General features: G+C 25.5%; 1 protein-coding gene across 1 annotated transcript in view; it reads right to left on the reverse strand.

Moving 5' to 3' along the window:
* The window catches only part of LOC101507306 (protein JINGUBANG), a 1,428-nt gene extending 393 nt beyond the window's left edge, over nucleotides 1–1,035 (reverse strand). Inside the window, exon 1 of the mRNA XM_027334736.2 lies at nucleotides 3–1,035. Coding sequence (XP_027190537.1) covers nucleotides 3–1,007 — 1,005 coding nt within the window. The 5' untranslated portion in view covers nucleotides 1,008–1,035. The remainder of the gene's footprint in view (nucleotides 1–2) is intronic.
* Nucleotides 1,036–21,974: the final 20,939 nt, after the last annotated feature.

The following is a 21,974-nucleotide window of genomic DNA, read 5'->3' on the forward strand; positions in this document are numbered from 1 at the left end:
GCTGAACCACTACACACAAAATCCCCCACAACTGCCAAACACAAAATCGAATTTCTATGTCCCCTTAAGGCACCAACCACTATCATTTTTCCACTTTCATATTCATCTTCCTCTTCCTCTAATTTCTCCCAAACCAATATTGATCTGTCACACGCACCTGAATACAGAACACTTTCATCACTGCTTAAAACCAATGCATTTATTCCAGAGTTGTGTTTCTCCAACGTGTCAACCAGATAATGTTTCTGTTTCTCTTTGCCTTTCTTATCATCTTCGAGTTTTTTCCATACTTTGATTTTTTTATCAGCTGATCCAGTGTAGACGACTCCACTGTAAGAAACTGCAACCGCGTTTATAGCGTCATCATGAGCGTTGGTTATTGATTCCAAACAAGTGAAATCTCTGGTTCGCCAGATTTTGATTGTTCTGTCCCATGAAACAGAGTATAAAAAGTTTCCATCTTTAGACAGAGCAAGTGAAGAAACAGTGTCCACGTGATGAACCCACGTGCATTTTTTGTGTCTACGAATTTGTATATGGTTTTTAGGGATTAGAATTTTGGAAGCACGGTCACCAAGTGTTGGAAGTGTTGCTAAATGGGTGTATTTTGTTTGGTCGTTGGTTAATTTCCAAACGCGGATTTTGTGGTCTTGGTGTGCGCTGAAAAGAGTGTCTGTGTTTGGTTGAATTATTAGAGATTTAACTGCACCTTTTCCTGCGATTACTTTGTTTGTTGTTGTGTTTTGTTGAGAGGTTATGTTCCATGTAGTGATTTCTCTGTCGGATGAACCTGTGAGGAGGAAATTGCCGAAAAGAGTGAGAGAGGAAGTGTAGGATGATGTGTGGTTTTTGAGGGTTGTGATGAGGTGGTGGTTGTGGTGGTGGTGAGTGTTGTTGAGGGAAGGGATTGAGAGGAGGCTACGTTGTGAAGTGAGGGACGTTGGTTGAAGGTAGTTGTGGTTTGACTGAGATGAGGAAGACCCACTGTCAAAGTGATATTCCATCATTCATATGATAAGGTAAATGAACTCTAAATGTTATAGTACAAAGCTAAATGGATTAATATTATATATATGGATGGAGGTTGTATGTTTTTCTTTCTTCTTTTATTTTATATATAAAAATGTTATTTCGACAACCATATACTTTCTTTCAACTTTGAGAAGGAAAGAAATTGACTGATTGTTTTTTTTAAAGATAGAATAGTCAATGTTAGAAATGTTAAATGCAGATAATAATTATTAGTAAAATATTGAATTTAAGAATAATTGTTTTGATTAAATTTAAAAATTATTTAAATATTTTAAATTCAATTATAAAGTATTATAAACTAAAATATTTTTTAACTCAAAACATTTCAAACGAACACCTGTGAGTATATATATTTAAATATCCATAATAATACTTTATGCCGTTGCAAGTCCTATAACAATATTATTCGAGATATGTAGTAATGATTGATAGGAAGTTTGAAGTATAATTATAGAGTTACAATTAATAAGACATAACTCTTAGTTATAAAGTCACAATTATTTAATATTCATTATAATTAAATTCTTAAAAAATTTACAAATGTTTATTTTTTAATTATAAATATCGTAGTGGTCAAATGATATTAATAGATTTTAAAATATAAAAGAAAATAATTAATTAAACTAAACACTAATATAATAAATAAATAATATATTTATATAAGTATGAGACGGAATAGGTACTATAGTACCCGTATCCGCACCCATACCGTTTAATTTTACAGGTAATTATCTCTATCAATACCCATTATACGGTTTTTATATTTTATTTACGGGTATCTACCGAGTTTGGATCTAATTTTCATCTCTAAATAAAACGTTGAAGGTAGATAAATTAAAAATATCTAACTGTGGTAGTTATTTTTTTCTTATGGACATTTTATTATCTATGACTATAAGGTTGTGATATTCTCCTTTTCTTATAAATAGAGTTTTGGCAAAACTAATGATTTTAATTTAATTTAAATTTTCAAAATTTTACCATTTAAAAATAGGTTCTACATGAAGTAATCGGATTCTTATACATTTAAAAAAAGGAGTATCGCTAACATTACTTTTTTTGGGTACTACAAATGAATTCAACAAATAAAACACACAAATATGTTCATTGATGTTTGATTATCACTTCGTAATTTTAGTTCCATTTGCTTACATGGAGTTTGAAAAATAACAAAATGTCAATTGGACTTTACAAAGTAGTATGAAAACCAATAGAAATAGGAACTTATCTCCTGTGAATACAAAACTTGCTAAATGTAACGTATTTTAGGTAAATTTGTTGGAGAAAGTAATCTTAGAGATGAGTTTTGGGAGTTTGGACATTTTAAATTTTTAGAAGAGTTCTATCAAATTCTATAAGATCGATAAAATTTAAATTGATCAATCTAAATAAAACATTGTAAATTAGTTAACGCAGAGAGTTAAATTCGAAAAATAAAAAAAATATTCGAGGGGTTTCAAGAATGAAGGGAGAAGAAATTCCCAAAATATGTGTATAATTGTATAGTTAGGCCAAAGACAGGAATTTATGTCTGTGGATAGCAGGCATGTTTTTTATAAGAAAAAAAGGTTTCCGTGGTTCTCGTGTTAAAAGGAGGCACAGGACAGAATAATTTAGTAAGGAAAACTTGACTTTATTATTTTTTAAATAAAAAGAAATTCAAATACAATATTTTTTTTACTGAAAATGCAATTTTATTTTAAAAAGCATTAAACTAAAACTTTAAAAGTGGTTCTTATGCAAAATTGAATGTATTTTTCTGGGTAGAGTTGTTAAAGTGGATTATCAACCTATAGGATCAGTCCTAAGTCCTAACGGATTGCAAGTTTTTTTGGATCAAGTCAAAAAATCATCTTTTATTATGAATCGTATATATTTTATAATATTCTTTTTGCGACTATCTTAATTTGATGTCCATTTTAAAAAAATTATGCCCATTTAAAAATTTTCTTCCCATCAAAAAAAATTTCTTTATTCTGGGCAAAATTTTTCTTTAATGTCCATTTAAAAAAGTTATGGTATATATTTATGCATTAAATATGAATCAATTTGAATATCTATTTTCTTTCATGTTCATTTAAAAAAAATAATTTATTCTTTATATATAAATTAAGTTTAGATTTTTCAATTAACATAAACTCAATTCAAAATTTTCAAAACAACAAATATTCAAACAATATACAAATTAAAATAAGTTTAAATTGTCTAAAATATAGAGATATTATCTAATATAACACTAATAAATTTAGATTTGTCTAACAAATAGAGTGCTAAATAGTTCTAATATGACTCTAAAATAAATATTTTTAAACTTCTTAAATAATATTTACATTTTCAAAATATTAAATGGTTATCTATTTAAAAAAAATTTTTATTAGAAATATATATATATATATATATATATATATATATATATATATACGAGGTGTCAGATCTAGGTCTAGCGGCCTTTTTTTTAAGCAAAATTTAATTAACAAGAATATACAGACTATTCAAAAACCAGTGCAATTGATTCCGTTTGTGTTCGTTTTTTTATTCAGTACTACACCTGCATATATTTAATATACTCATCATAATTAAGGAAGCACTTTTGACAAAAAAAAAAGGTAATTTTGGCAAGAGAGTTTTTCAAATCAAATCAAATTTTAGTGGAGTAAAATAGATATCTTTTTATTTTAGTTTTTTCACCCTTCAATTTTATATATATATATATATATATTTTTTTTTTTTCCCCCCTCTATTTTATCTATTTTTGTTTTATGAATCATCATATCTCACTTATTTTATTTGACTGTAAAGACAACATGATAAAAGAATTGTAAGAGATTGAGTAAATTTATTATATTAATTAGTATAAAAAAAGTGAAAAAAATAAAAAATAAATAATTATCGATAACTTTTAAAAGTATAAAATATCCCTTAATTAAATATGCATGTCACCAAAATGAATTATTTGTTATTTGAATTCAAATAATTAATTTATTAAATTATTGATTTAATTTTTTCTATCACTTAGTTTTCCTTTTAAAAAAATTCAATGTTAGTATTATTAGTAATTTGAGTGAAAATCAAATATTTTTATTATTTTTATTCTCAACTCTTCTACTATAACCTTCAACTCAATATTATAACTCACTATCACTTAGCTTTTGTGGCAAGTAGCATTCTAAATTTCTAATTGCTCTTGAAATTTAGAAATGAAATATTCTTTAGTATATTTGATAGAATAAATATAAAATTTAAATTATGTAATGATAATTAAATATAAATTAAATAATATGCCTTCAAATGATAATGATTAATCATTGAATTATCTCCAACAAAACTATTGTACATGAAAGTCATCACTTTCTTTGTAGTTAAGAAAAAGAAGAAAAACACATAAGTACTAGCATTATATTAAAAGGACATATGCACATAGGGGCAACTAGGGGCTAGGGTCTCTTCTCTGTATACACAAAAATATACTATGTAATATATTATTTGACTATTTTAAAAGGAAATGTTTGATGGCACAAACTCTTCCATTAATTATATATATATATATATATTTGAGTTTTATATCTTTCTTTAATTTCAATAGCACATACCTCAATTGTATTTTATATGGTATTATATACCTCAATTGTATTTTATGTTCAAATAACACACTTCATTTTAAAATTAACTATATAATATGTGAAATTTAGTTATTAATCATATTAACATAAATATCAATAATAATTTAAAAATACAAAACTAATTAAAAATTAATGTGGCGGTCTCTTGTCCATGTTTGACATTGACTATTATATTATATATAAATTTTGTGTGATATATGTACAAAATATTTATGTCTTTTAATTATTTTCTGGAAAATTCAAATAATCGGTTAACTCATTAAATATATTAGTTATCATAAGATATTAATTTTGTGTTTTATATTTAAAAAAATTGTTATTATTAAACTATTCTGGTCCTCGTTCGATAATTTCAAGACCTATCCTTGAAAGAGATGAATTTTCTTTCTTCCTTAATTGTGAAAATAATTGTACAATAATACTTTTTATTTATTTTTTTTATTATAAAAATGTCTCTATAAATATCTTCAAATACATGCATATACTTCAACTTCAAATTAAATCAGATAAATACTCATTTTACGAATATAATGAAGATAGGTGAAACACAAGTATCACTTTTATCTGATGAGATAGATAACAAATGACTATGATCTTTATATGTGATATTCATCATAATCTAACTTCAATCAACGTGTTCATTCTTTCTTTTAGCTTAAAGTTGCTTGTTTTAGTGTAGATAAATAAAAATGGTTTCAGAGCGACACACATCCAATCATTAAATACCATGTCCTTTTTTATATTTAATTATTTTAAATTAAATTTAAATTTTGAGTTATTTTATATATAAAGGTATTCAACAAAAACGTGTACATACATGTGTATATAAAATTATCGTGAGAAATATTTATCGTGAAGGCTAATATTTAAGGTGAGAAATAAAAACTATTAATAACTATTAAATTTAATTAATATATAAAATTAAATGACATATTATATTTCACCTAATAACTTTTGGATATTATATGTTATATATAATATTTTTAAATTTATTTTCTTTTCATTTTTGTAGTAATTCAAATTCAAAAATTCCTTAATAAATATATTATGTTGATTTTTATATTTTTTCATTTAAAGATTTTATTTTTATTAAATCTATATTTTTATTGTTTGTTGTTATATTATTATAATATTTTATCCGCTCAAATTTCACAAATTTCAATCATTGTAACTAAACAGATTTTTTACCATTATATCTTTTTTTTTTTTAAACCAAAATACACCACTCCTAGTTTTATATATCAAATTATCCTACTTTTGGATCCAATAGAAGGTTGCTGGCCCATAGTGCGACCAAATGAAGGCCAAAAATTTTCCCCCAATTGGAGGTCGTTGGCCGAGGATGCGACCTTCCAAAAGAGTTTTCAATTTTTTTTGCTCGTTTTAATGGTTATTATATGAATTTAATATATTAATAAATAATTACATTAAATTATATATCAATAAATAATAATAAATTAATTAATAAAAAACAATAATAAATAATACATTAATAAATAATAATAATAATAATAATAATAAACTATTATTATATTATTAAATGATTATAATAAATAATAATAACAAATAAATAAATTGTTATTATTGTTAAAAATAATTAAAATGAAAAATTAATAAATTATATTATAAATTTAAAAGAAAATACATTAAAAAAAATTATATAACATGAAACAAAATACATTTAATTAACAAAAAAAAAAATACATCTTATTGATGTCTACCTAAACGACTTCCAGTTCTGCATCTAGGAGTTCTTTTAATTATTTTTAATTATAATCATTTTTAATAATAATAACAATAATAATAATTAATATTATTATTTATTAATGTATCATTATTATTTAATATTATTATTTATTAATGTATTATTTAATATAATTATTTATTAATTTAATTATTAATTAATATTTTTAAATTCATATAATAACCATTAAAACGAGAAAAAAAAAACTAAAAACCCTTTTGGGAGGTCGCATATCTGACCAGCGACCTCCAACTGGGAAAACTTTTATTGGCCTTCAGCTGGTCGCACCATGGGTCAATGACCTCCTATTGGACCCAAAAAATAGGACAATTTGATATATAAATATGGAAGTGAGGTATTTTGGTTTAAAAAAAAAAGGATATAATGGTAAAAAATCCTAACTTAACTATTGAAAATGTTATTTCGAGTTTATATAATCTAACAACTTATTTATTTATTTATTATTAATTTAGAATTAACTATTATAAATAATTTTATTAATAAGTTCATTAATTTGTTTATTGTAATAAAATGGTGGGTGTGAGTAGTTTGAATTATGATATTCAAAATTCTATTTTTACAAGTTCTATATATAATTTTGAAAATTATTTTTCAAGGGATTTTTTAAAAATATAAAAGTTTTTCAGATTTATTTTTTTTAACAAAAAAAATAATAATTGAAGAGTAATTTTTATTTTGGTAAACAATAAAGATGCATGTTTAATAAAATTAAAATTCTTGAGTCAAATAAATATAAAAATAAAAATAAAATTCTTAAATAACCCTATCTCACAAGTACGAGAAGAAATTTTAGTTTTTGGATACAAAATAAGAAGTTTTTAATTTAAATTATTACAAAAATAAAAATAAAATAAATTTAGAGATATTATAGTATAATATCCAAGAGTTATTGTTTAAAAATACGATTACATAACATTTTCAATGAGTAATTTAACAATTCTATTATTATATATTAGTAATAAGAATATTTTAATTTTAATTTTAATTTTATTTTATATTGTAACTCTATTTACTTTTACTTTTTATTTATTTTATTTATGAAACCCTAAAAAGATTATTTATCTTATTATTTTTTCCTTTTATGTTTATGTTTGTTTAATTATTGTTAACGTTATATATAAATATATAACTACATGTCCCTTTATAGTTTCCATTCTTCCAAGGTGGATTTAGTGACATGTTACTTTTTCCTTTTAACTAGCTAGTTATTTGCAACTCTTGTAGAAGTAATTTGCACTTCTTAATATATACCAACATGTAAGAGCAGAGACAGATTATATATCGTAATTTGTAAGTGCCAACTAGCTCGAGACAAACGACAATGGAAGGAATATAAGGGCAATAAAAAAACGAAATTATGCTTTAGTTGAACCTAGCTAAATTATTGAACCCATTGCAAGCTACGACACCATCCACTACAAGCTTAAATAGCCTTATTAAAATTGGGTAAAATTATCGGATGTTCCTTAAGTTTAATCTATTTTTTGGATTAGACTTTTAAGTTTTTTTTAATTGATTTTTTATATCTCAATATTTGAATGTTGTAGTCTTTTTTAAAACCTGCATCTAACTTCCTTAAGAAAAATTTCATCTTATTGTTAAGACATCCATCGTATAAATTAAGTGACAAATTCAAATTATTAAATTTTCGTCAAATCAAATCATTGAATTATATTTTTAACAAGTTTTTATTTAAAAGAAAATTTTCAAATTGTTAATTTTAATTTATTTTTTATATTTATCATCTTCTTCATCAACCTTTATCACCTTTTATAATCTTAATCAACCTTTACTGTCTTTCATCAAATTAAAAATAAAAATATAAGATTGGTTCTTCAATCAACTTTTTTCATCACCATCCATATCATCCTTCAAATAAAGAAACTTAAAAAAAATCTCAAATTTGTCTCAAATTATTGAAATATAGTAAATAAAAAAGACGAAGACCTTCTTAAATTGTAGTTCAGTTGACAAAATATCAATATTTTTAAGTTTAATATTATATTCTCAGTTTGAACGCATGATTTCACAAATATTTGTGAATTTTTTATCTTAATATTATATCATCTTATCTATAAAAGAAAAAAGACGAAAATAAGAATGTATATGGCACTGCGGAATTACAAACTGGAAACTATACAAAACAAATTGTTCTAAATTAATAAGAGTAAACAACCCCAACAATATTAAAAGAAGAATGTAGAATTAAAATTTCCAATGAAATGTCACTAACACCAAATGTAACCTAACTTACATATTGAAATCACAGTTATATATGGAGGTCTACTTTTATACATGATTAACCGTAAATCAGTATATAAAAATTATCGGAAATTTTAATGGTGATCAATAATCCTCTTCATAAATAATAACTTATATGACTTCATCGTTTTTAATTAGGAATTATATATATTTATATTAGTTGTATCAAACTAATATTATTTAAACTACTATCTCAATCGTACAAATAAAAATATCATTAACCTCTATTTTTAATAGATGATATATAGTTGTGAGAGTTTTAAAAATTTGAAGTCAGGTTCATATAGTGGAGCATGGTTCATGCTGGAATTTGCATTGAAATGACACTATATAATACAAATATTTTCACCTAAACTTTATGCCCAAAAGTACGAAGCCCATGTTGGTATAAAGATTAATCGCAAAATGCACCAAAATATATATGGATTGGATGGGTTTCGCTTAGTTGAGCTTCATTTCAGGAACAATATGTGTTTATGAAGATAAAGGGTCGAGAGATATTCAATTTTGTTGGTAACTTAAGGGTTTCAACTTTTTGAGATTCAATAGATGAGAATTTTTCTTTTTTTTTTTTTATTCAAAAATTATTGAGTGATAAATTAATATGGAGTACATAAGCTTCCAACTCATTACAACGACACACAATAAAGTCTCAAGAAAATTTCAGACTTTGCAAACAAGTGATCGTGTTACAAAATTATTGGAACATAGAGTATGTTAGTGTGTAAATTTAAAAATTGTTGAAGTTTCACAAAAGACAATTTTTATATATTGAGTAATTTTAAACACTATAAATACTAAACTCTCACATTATATTAGATAGAAAATATATGTGATTTGATTTCATCACTATGTAATAATAAGTTTCAAACTTTTTGTGAAAAGTACATCAAAGTTAGATGTATTTCTCAACTTTCTCTTTTCTCTCTTTTCTATTCTGTTTGATGTATTTTTGAACCACATCTCCCCTTTTTTTTCTATCCTAATATAACTCTGAATGATTTTTGTGCCGTAGTCTTTTAGAGCGATTTTTCCTGCTGTAGTTCTTTTGATTTATGAGCGGTCATAATACCATATTGCGAGTAGTCTTTTAGAGCATTTTTGTGTGGGTCGTAGTCCTTTTGATTTATGAGTGGTCATAGTACTATGAGTGATCATGATACCATATTGCGAGCGACTTTATTCGTCAGAGTGACTTTAACCGCCGTATTAAGGGTGTAATTTTAGAACGGTTTTCTACGATAACGTCTTAAATAGAACGACCTAGTCCGAGACTCAATGCAGTAATATATATCTTCGGTGACATAAATTGATTTTGAAATATTTTTCGAAACTCAAAAACAACAAAAGCCAATTTGAGTAAACATAGCTAATTGTTATACATGCATTTTCCCTCCAAAATCCATATCCATGAGACAATTTTTTAAGACCTCCTAGGCATGGCATGCATGCGACGGTCGAGTGAGTTTTGTCTCTTCCACCACAACATTCAACTAGTCAGAAAAATCTCACATCTATCTCTAGTGCACCCACATTCATTCATACACATAAAATAATAAATTTAAAAATAATATTTATTATAATTAATATAATAAAATAATTATATATTTAAATTATATATATATATGTATATATATAATATTTTTTTAAGTATTGAAAGTTATAATTTTTTTTGAGAAAAACTACATCCAAACAAAGATAATTTTATTCGCTCAAATCAAGACGAGTTGAGAAGATAATTTTATTCGCTCAAATGAAGACGAGTTGAGATGGATGAATACTTACAACTGCTGCATGTTATGTTATTTGTCATAATCTATAAACTACACGCAATCGCCAACCAAATCAAATAACGCACCTTTTTATTTTATATTAATTTTTACTTTTTTTTTATTTTTATAGGTTTTATCTATTTCCAAACAATTAAAAATGTTGTGCCCCAACCACCTTTGATATTGTTGCCATAATGCCATGTATATGTTCAGGCAATTGAAAACCAATTCCCATATTTATGTAGCTTTTGGGCATTCAAAAAATTGATGGATAGAAGATTCCAAGTATCCAAAACAAAACACACGATAAAGAGCAAAATTATCAACAATTAATAATACATCTCTTGTGTTGAGCTTCTCTTATAGGGAGTTTGTCATGAAGAGTTCACCAACCATAGATACCTATTTTCAAAGGAACAACACATTTCCAAACAAGGTTTAAAACTTTAGGAAGAAAAGGGTCCAATGAGGTCCAACCAAAACGCAGTGATAGAATGATTTCACATTGATAAACCTTTTGTTTGAGTCTCCTTAATTATACCCTCTTCGAGCTAAATACTTGTTAAGATATTTTGTTTCCCCGGTCAGTAAAAAAAAGACATTTTGTTAATTGTAATTAATTTTATTAATTTTAATTACAAAAAATAAGTGTATTTTTTAATATATATTTGATGCCATTTATTGTTGAAGAATAATGAGAAATAAAGTTTTATTAAATAAAAGGTATTATAAAAATAATAACATTAACTAAGTAAGTTAAAAATTATCTATACTAAAAAGAAAAAATGGACATTTTTTACTTAAAATTAATACTGATAGAAGTATATTATTGGGAAGGATCAGGTATCTCTCTATTCATTGCCAATGAATGTGTTGTCAAGAATCTAGATTGAGGGCGATAAAAGAGCAAGTGTGTGCAAAATTAGTAGTAAATTTTTTCATAAGAAGTTTAGTGTTAACTTAAAAAAAATTAATATTAATTTTCTAGCGATAAAGCATTCAACTCGACTCAAGAGTGAGTAAATCACATTTTTCTTAAAATAAATCACCTTATATAGGGCGTAAAAAGAAATTACTATTTGATAAAAACGTTTCATGTTGTCATGTTTAGTTCATGACTTTTTCTATTCTTCTATTTTCAAAACGCAAATTAATAAAATAATATCTAAGATATGTATGGTCTCAAATCTCAACAAGATAAAATAAATAAGCTTTATATTGGCTCTTTGGGGACCTTGGTTTCCATTAAGGAATGAAAAATATTATTGGTTCATATAATCGAAGGGAGAAAGTCGATTTTTCACAAGTTATTTTGCTACTTTTGGACACCAATCAAACACATTAGAATAGTATGGTATTAGTAAAATATTAAAAACACACCCAGAAAAGTAGGTTGCACTTTATTCCACTTGCACGGACCCATATTTCAATTGTATGTTGGTTGGTCCCGTTAATATAGTATAGTCTAATAGATTAGATATATCATAGAGTCAGCATACACATGTAATAATTTTGAGATTGTTTTTGATGTGACTCCATGCATGGAATTTAACTAGAAACGTATATTGAAGTGTCATAATTTACTGATTTCTTTTTCTTTGTGAATTTGTCTAGATAAACAAATTTAGAAACTTTCAATATTTCACCATGTGATATTGTGAATGGCACTACATGACCATTTTCTTAGTTTAGGAAATGTTCAACCATAATGTAAGTCACGAGATAGACGTAGCATGTGTTGTGATTGATCACTAGCGGTTGAGGTTCCACATTGCAGTTTTATCACCATGATTAAATCCACTTGTAACTTGTTCACGATCACATGCTACATGTTACGTGTTCACTTCTCACTGAGTATATTCATATCATACTCGTGGATTTTTATTCTATGCAATATAAGAAATCACACATTTACACACGGTAAATGATTTTAACCGTTATTAATTATTGGTCATGTTTTTGAGTGAAAAATTTCACAATTCTAAAGCGTGAATAATACAATTTTTTGTTAATTTGATAAGTGTCTCAAAAATATTTATTAGTATTTCTCGTTAAATATATAGTTAACTTTATTATTAGACTTAGTCTTCGTTAATTAATTAATTAATATTCTAATTATTTTTACTTAAATCTACTTAATTTATATAGTCAGATTTAGACTTAGTTAATTAGTTAGTATTTAATTAAAAAATATTTTTTTTAGATTTATTATTCATATAAGAACATAATTAACTCACAGAAATATTCTTTTAGTATATAATCTTATACTTGTATTTTATTTTCTTTTAAAAAAACATAATTAACTCACATAACTATAACATTTTAAGTTTAAAATTCAAAATAAAATATTTAACTTAATAATATCAATATTTAACTGTTGAATTAAGACTAAAAGAGATTTATATTACATTTATAATCTATAACAACTAGGTAATTCGCACAATCATTAGATTTTCATATTTGTATTAATTCATTAAAAAATTAATATAAAATAATGTGGACTTTTGATTTGAAATCAGATTATCAAAATTAAAACGTTGTCAGACAACCTAATCCGTTTCACTAAATATGGCACTTCTGTTTTGTGTGTGTATTTTTTGGAAAAGAAAAGAGAGAGAAGAAAACGAAATGAGTCATTTATCACTTACAACTTTTGAATAATGAATGCTTTGAGTATGGTGATAAGCGAGTGATTGAGAAGTGGATTGTTGGGTTGGTGAGAGAACAAGTAGAGAAATATTGGCATGCAAATACGAAAATTGTTAATTAAAGGGTTGGCCTAATCATTAATGAGGTGAATGACTAATTTGGACAGGACATAATAGATTACACATCATCCACACATTTGTCCACATATAGATTTAATTATAAAAAATATTTTTGGGTAAATTACATAATAGGTCTGTTAATTTAATTTTAGGTAACGTTTTATTCCTTTATTTTTTTTTTTCGATTTGGTCCTTTATTTTAATTTTAAGTGACAATTTGATATTTTATGTTTTAAAATTTCCATAATGTTATCCTTTTTTATACAAAAATTCAAAAAAAATTCAATCAAAACTCATAAAATTAATTATATTCTTCAATATAATACAAATTTTATCAAATTCGTAACGCAAATCTTCAAATAAACTCATATTTTCATACTTTATTTGATATTGTTAGAAATAAATGACTAAATCGGAAAAAAAAAAAGATAAAGGACTAAAACATTACCTGAAATTAAGTTAAGGGATTACAGATGTAATTTAGCCAATATTTTTTATAATTTGTATGGCATAGTTAAGAAAACAAAATTAAATCAATTTTTGGCATAAAACAAAATTAACTTTTTTACATAATAAAATTCACTCTTCTTAAAATTCAATCTTCTTATAAACTTTCTCTAGCTAATTTCAAATATATTTTTAAAAATATCTCATACTAATGAAGAATATAGTGGTTAATTTTAATTTAATTGTTTAGTTGTAATTAAATGGATTATTGCATTATTTAGAATGCTCTTTATTGAACATTGGTAGAAAATAAAGTAAAATAATCGACGAAAATTAATAGAACAAAAAAACAATTCTCTCTAATTATTTGATTGTTAAATTTAGTGATAAATTTCATGTTTTACCTCTATAAATTTCTCTTAATACTTTAATTTATGGGGCATGGAAATGAAAAGTTTTGTAAAATAAAATTTAAATTAATTGAATGATATTCAATTAGGAAGGATAACATCAAATAGAGTAAAATTTGCTGAAATTTGTTAATATTTTAGACTATTAAACTAAACTATTATTATTTAAACTTTTTCAATTATTATTATTTGAACTAAAAAATGGGTTTATATTTTTGACAAAATGTTAATTATTTAAATCCATCCTTTTCATATATATATATATATATATTTGAGAGTTAGGTGAGAGTCTACAAATTAGAGGTGTCACAAGCATCTGTGTGTGAATCATTTACATCAGATGAATGGTGCAGCAATTGTCAAATTGTTTAATCAAAATTCTCTCTCTAGATTTAATAGTTTTATGCAACTATTGTGCAACACATAACTTGTCATTTGATCAATTTCAAAATGCCTTAACGTGGTGTTTTGATAAAATAAAAAAACCAAAGTAAGGTGATATGATAAATTAATAAATCGTCCTCGGATGTTAATATATTATTGGTTTACAGTGAAAAAAAAATCCTTTAAATCAATATTTTATTATATTATTTTAACAACTTTAATCTATATTAGTGTAAAAATAATTTTATATATATATATATATATATATATATTTAATCAGATTTTACTATTTACAAATAATTCTTTTTTTGAATATAAATTCTCGTTTACTCTGTGAAAAAAAAAGTTTGTTTTCTTCAAAATATAAGGCCTTGATCAATCAAATCTTACTATTTAAATAATTTCATGTTTGATTTTTCCATAATATATAGTCTTATTTACTTAGTAAAAATATTTTACATTTTTATTTTTTTTAAAGTATATTCATTTTACCTTTACGAGAGACTTTTGAAGTGGATTATTGTTATAGAGAGAATATAAAATGTTAGTCAATAAATATATATGAAAATAATAAAAATAAATTTTTGATATTTTTATTCTTTCAAGAAATTTAAATAATTATTCACTTCCAAAAAAATGTACCCTGTCATTAACAAATAAACATAATAAAATTGTTTTAGAAAATAAAAATATAAAATGCTTTCACAAAATAAATGAGTCCTAAATATGTTCGATAAACTCAAATTTTAAGTCGATCGGTTGAAATAACTAGAAATAAATTTCGAGATGTACTCTATTGAAACATAGATATATATATTTTAAAAACATTCTCAAGAGTGGGAATTACTCTATTTTCATGGATTACACACGCAAAATATTATTTATCAATTTTATATGTTAATTTATAGAAACATTAAAAAAAATAACAAAATTAAATTATCATATATATATATATATATATATTCAATAATGTCCTTTAAAGTGAAAAGAAAATATGTAAGTGATTGTAGTAGTAGTAGTATCCTTGACCAAGGTAGCGTGTAGAATGACTTTAAATTATTTCGATCAGGGATGTACGAGTTTCGACTTGCATATATATATATATATATATTACAAATTTCTACCATCCTGCTATAGTGGAACTTGTATGTTCAAAGAATAAATAATTTTATTTAATTAGATGATTTATAAATTAAATTATCATTTTCTAATTTAAGCGTTTTATCGTGTGAATCTATAAACTATCACTTTTTTTGTGCTAATATAAAATATTAAATTATTATCCAATAAATGCATAAGTCTCACCGGTAAATATTCAAAAAATTAAAAAAGTGGTCTAAACGAAGGAATTTGAGATTTTGAGGGTCGAATTATGTAAGAAATTCCTTTTAAGGGAGTCATGTTCGTTGATTTTTTTGTGTGATTTTTTAGATAAAATTCGAAACAGTTCGAGACAGTTGTCTAGAAACCATATTTTTTTTACTAGCAAAGTGTCTACCACAACTATTATAAACAATAAAGGGCATCTAACAAATCTTTATTGTGACTCAATTAATGAAAAAATTTGTGTAACAATTTTAATCTTGCCGTGATCATTAATTACGATGTAATAACTTTCTTTTCATCGAAATATCTTAATTAAAAGCAAAACATAAAAGTATAATCATTGTTAAGCACAATAATATTTTTATTGATTTCTAAGTAAACGGATTATCATCAATGTACTCAATATTTTATATTGTTCAATTTTTATATGGCTAAACACATACAACATATCATTCTATCGAGAGATATTATACACAACTCCTATTATATAGCAGTTATGAATTGCAATGACAACAACAATTTTCATCAAAGAAATTAAATATGTGACATGGTTGGCTAATTTTGTGAATGTAAAAAATAACAATGGAATATGAAAGATGTGTAATCTATTAAAACATAAAGAGATATATTTTAAAAATATTCTCAAGAGCAAAAATTACCTTGTTTTTATTGATTACATGCGCACAATATTTAATATAAATTTTATATGTTAATTTATTAAAATATTAAAAAATAAAAATAAAATTATCATATATATCACGGGTGTGAATATATATATATTACAAATTTCTACCGTACTGCTATAATAGAATTTGTACGTTAAAAGAACAATTAATTTTATTTAATTAAATTATTATTTTATGATTTAAATGTTATGCCGTGTGATTCTATAAGCTATTACTTTTTTGATGTTAATATAAAATATTAAATTATTATTCAAAAAGTGTATAAGTCTCACGGTAAAAATTAAAAAAAAATATCTAAATTTAAGAATTTGAAATTTTGAGGGTTGAATCTCGTAATAATTATCTTCTATGAGAGTCTTGTTCATTAATTTTTGTTGTGATTTTCTACAAAAAAATCGGGGCAATTCAATACAATTGCCTGAAAATCGATTTTTTTTTACTAGCAAATCATTATTGTGACTCAATTAATGAGAAAAGTGGTATAACAATTTTAACTTTGCCGTGACCATTAATTATTATGTAATAATTTTCTTTTCATCAAAATGTCTTAATTAAAAGCAAAACATAAAAGTGTAATAATTGTTAGGCGCAATAAATTTTTCATGGATTTCTAAGTAAACGGATTATCATCAATGTACCCAATATTTTATATTGATAAAATTTTGTGTGACTAAACACATACAACATATAACTCTACGAGAGGTGTTATACACAACTCCTATTATATAACTGTTATGAATTGCAATTGCAGCAACAATTTTCATCAATGAGATTATAGTTTGCTAACTTGGTGAATGTAAAAAAATATCAATAAAATGCGGAAGATGTGTAATCTATTGAAACATAAAGAGATATATTTTAAAAATATTTTCAAAATTGAAAATTAACCTGTTTTCATGGATTACACACGCACAATATTTAATATAAATTTTATATGTTATTTTATTCAAACATTATAAAAAAATAAATGACAAAATTAAATTATCATATATATATATATATATATATTCAATAATGTCCTTTAAAGTGAAAAGAAAATATGTAAGTGATTGTAGTAGTAGTAGTATCCTTGACCAAGGTAGCGTGTAGAATGACTTTAAATTATTTCGATCAGGGATGTACGAGTTTCGACTTGCAAAACCTTCTTGGTATATAAGCAATAAGTTGAGTCTGATCTGGTCCCAAAGCAATGAGTTAAGGACAATTTTGAATTTTCAAAAAAAGTTAAGAATAATTACATCATTTTTTGTAATTAGTGAATTATGTTCCGTGTTTTAAAATTTATGTCATCTTTCTCTGTTATCTATCGCAATGAGCGAAAAACTACTACTTTTATCCTTTTTTTTAGCCAAATTTTTTTTTCAAAATGATTTTTAAAAAATCTGAAACAAAACACTGTTCAAACAAAAAAAAAATGATTTTTGGTTTTAAAAAATAGATTTTTTTATGAAAAAAATCTGAAACAAACACATCTATGTTATTATTAATTTATTTTGTCTAAAAAAATTATCACTAGTTGTAAAACAAATATTATGAATTACTACTCTTGAATGAATTAGCAAGTGGTAAGCATATGTGACTTGCTATAAATTATTTTATGTTTACTTTTTTTTATTCTTTCTAAAAAATGTTTAAAAAATTACTTTTTCACGTCTAATCTTGGGATCAACTCGGTCTTGTCTTTATTTCGTCTTGTTTTTATTAAGCCTACAAATCATTGAACTTGATCAGATTTAATCAAATTAAAAGATGAGTTAGAATATAAAAATTGATCCGATAAAATGTCAAGAACAAGTAGATATCCATCAATCCCGACCTTTGAACACCCTAACATGCACAATAAAAAAAACAATAATATTGAGGACTACTTTGCAACAAAGGAAACTTTTGTACAACAACACAGATCAACTTCTTCTTTTTTTTATTTTTTTTTATTTTTTTATTTTTTTATCTTTTCTTGATTCCCAAAATACATTGAATTTCAACAAAATAAGTTTAACAATTCATGGTACTATATAAAATAAAAATTCCATCACAAACAACATTGTTACATGTCTCTTGGTTACTTGGGACAATGAAACGATTAAACCATTTTGAGTTGAGAGCAATAGAAAAATTCCGGAACATTGGTGAACGTTAATCTGGAGGCAAAATCCATTTGGACAATTATGATTGAGCTTATTCCACGAGTTCACCATGTTGTTAACATGATTTAATTGATCAGTTCTTGGGTGCTTTTCGATAACAACATAAAAATGGTACCTTTTTGTATTTGCATTTATATAATAAAAAAACTGAGGTCGGAATTGAAATTTTTCATTTTTGCTTTTCTCTTTAAATCATATATGGTAAAATCAAAAGATCGAATGCTAATCTAAAGACTTATGTATATAGGAACATGAAGAGATTGTTTTTCGTTTTGAGTTTGCTAAACTCAGGACAAAGATTTAATATGTGTATAGAAAAAAAAAATCATCTTTTATGAATAATATTGGTTGTTATTCTATTTGAAAGATTTGCAAATTAAAGTGTCATAAATTGAAATATGAGATCTCCACAAAGTAACTTTTTGAGGCACCTTTTGAAGATATTTTTAGTGATAACATTTATTTTGAGAAATGAGAGCAAGGTGAGAATGAATTTTTTGTTTGCAAGCACTTTGGGTAGAGTTTCAAACAATGATTCTGCCTTTTAGAATCAAATAGTTGATGAGAAAAATTAGGATTTAAAAAAAATTAAAAGAAATGAGGAGAAGAGGAAGACAAAAAAAAAAAAAGAAACAGAAACAGAAATATAGAAATAGATTATATATTTCAATTTAGTCATTGACATTGTCATGAGATGATAATTAATGTTACACATCGTCACAACTAATTTTATTAACAAATTGAGAAAGACAGATAGATCAAATAATTAATTAATGTTTTGAAAAACTAAGAACTATTTTAAAATTTCAAGACTAGATTGATACATGTGTACAATTTTAGTCGAACTTTAAGAACACATAATTTAGCGGGAGGACTACAACCTTAATAGAAGATGAGTAGTGTTTATTCTACTATGATGTTGAGTATCTAATTTGTTAGTAGATGTGCAGATGTAAGAGTTGGAGTTCTGTTTATACTTCCTTCAATAAAACTGCTATAAAAAAAGTGTACACTTTCAACACTAAATTGGGTATTTGTTCCACCTTTTAATTAAATTATCTCACTTTTTTCTTTTTAAGTAAACATATCTCTAAATCTTCTCTTTTTCACCTTTCTTTTATTAAAATATTTCTTCTTTTATCGTATTCACTCTTTTGAACCAAACAAATCATAGAAATAAATTTGTCTAAAAAAACTCTGACCAAAACTTGGAGTTCTCTTTATATAATAATATAGATTATCTAAATTTCGGTATCAATATGATATTGTATTATATGTGTTTAATTTTGAATAATTGAGTTATTAATGAGTTTTCTATAGTTATTGTGTTGATTAAAATTTGAATTTAAATCAAAAAACTGAATTGGTAAGTGTGATTTGTCCAAAAAAGTCTAAATAAAATTTAAAGATGACTTCATATAATAACATTGATTAAAAAATAAAGGGGGAAAATTCAAAAAATTTAAATCATTCCCACAAATATTCTTTATATTTCTCAACAACATTTTATTTTTTTTCTATCTCTCTTGAATATTATCTCACACTTCAATTACCTCTTCACTTTCTCTCATCCTCTTGTTATTTCCTCACACATTTTCTTTTTGTTAGAGAAGGATACATGCAGCACAAAGGACCCAAGTCCATTCCTCTAGTGTCAGTACAAGAATTTTTCAATTTCACGACACTTAGTCTGCGACGGTTCTGAAATAACCGCTCTCACCACCATATTGCGGCAATTCTCAGGGCGGTTTTTATCAACCGTTGCTGCCGTTTCAAGCACAAATAACCCCACGTTTCATTTTTCACCCTCACCGCCACTTTGCGATGGTTCGTGGGGCGGTTTTTGTCAACTGCCATTGCCGTTTAAAGCACAAATAACCCCGCGTTTCATTTTTTAGATTTTGTACTCTCATTTCTCAGTCCTGCATGTGTTCATTTCTCAACCCTAAAATTTCTGAAAACCCACAATTCTCTCAACCTCTGTCAATGTTGAAGGAAACGAAATCCAACTTTGAAGAAAAACGAAATCGCCTCTGTCAAAGAAGGTGATTTATCATCTTCGAAACAAAATCAGCTCTTGCAAAGGTAATCTCTCAATCTATCAGTTTCTCAAATTTCTAAAAGTGAAAAACGAAAACTGATAACTCCGATGGCATCGTTTCTCACTTCAATCTTTGACGAAAACTAATAACCCTTTCTTTGTGAACAAAATGGAATAATCATATGAGGATATTCGGCGCAAAACAATGGAAGAGAATAAAAAAAGGATGGAGGCTCTCAATCTAACTCATCTCTCTCAATCCCTTCACAAATCTTCTTCTACCATTTCAAAAACCTCACTGATTAGTAATAACTAAAAATACTAACAATATAAGATGTTTCTTATTCGTATTATATGTTGATTTTTATTTGTTTACATGGATAATAAATGATTGTAGCGTTTCATGAAGGGTCGCTCGAGGCTTATACTACCTGAAGATCTTAAAGTAGCCAAAATGAAGCACCTACAGAGACATAGTTTACAACCAACAGTCCAAACGACAGCTCTGCCACGTACTCAAGTGACAACACCACCATTAATGCAAGCGATAGAACCACTACCATCTTCGATGACAATACCACCAACTGCAGTGCAATCGACAAATCCACCACCTTCTCAAGAACCACATCCTGCTCCGGTGACAACAACACCAACTACAGTGCAAGCAACAAAAGCAACACCTTCTCAGGTGACAACACCAAGAGCAATGGAAGCGGCATAAGCAACATCTTTCCAAGAGACATCCTCTCACTCTTAAGATGTGGTAGAAGATGAGCCATAAATTTCTCAAAAAAGGAATTCTACATATTGGGATGTAGAAGTTATTAGTATGTTATCTAATGTCTAATTATATTTATAAAATTTTATTATTTTACATGATTGAGGTATGATATATTTCATTGAATTATGTGTTAGATGAGGCTGGACATATTTCAAAGACACACTTAAGGGTATCAAATGTGCTTGAAACTCCTCCTAAAGTCAGTATAATAATAACTAGATAGAATTCAAATGGGCAACCAGTAGGATCAGCTGATGGTTTGTTAGGCGGTTTTTTGGGTGAAATTGCAAGGAAGTTTAAGGATTTTTCTATAATGTACGACAATTGGAAACTAGTTCCATCGACAAGAAAAAATGAAAATTTTAAGGATAAATCAAGTATTAGTGATAAACAACTGAATATTCTTTATTTATTGTTTTGATTGTAAACTAACTTTTTTTTTATGTTTATGCTAGTCAAAATTTGTTGTTGATGATGGAGACAACAAAAAATATATCCTTACGAGCATTGGAAAGAAATGGTGAGATGCACGA

Source organism: Cicer arietinum, chromosome 5 (assembly GCF_000331145.2).
Source record: "Cicer arietinum cultivar CDC Frontier isolate Library 1 chromosome 5, Cicar.CDCFrontier_v2.0, whole genome shotgun sequence".
Lineage (NCBI taxonomy): Eukaryota > Viridiplantae > Streptophyta > Magnoliopsida > Fabales > Fabaceae > Cicer > Cicer arietinum.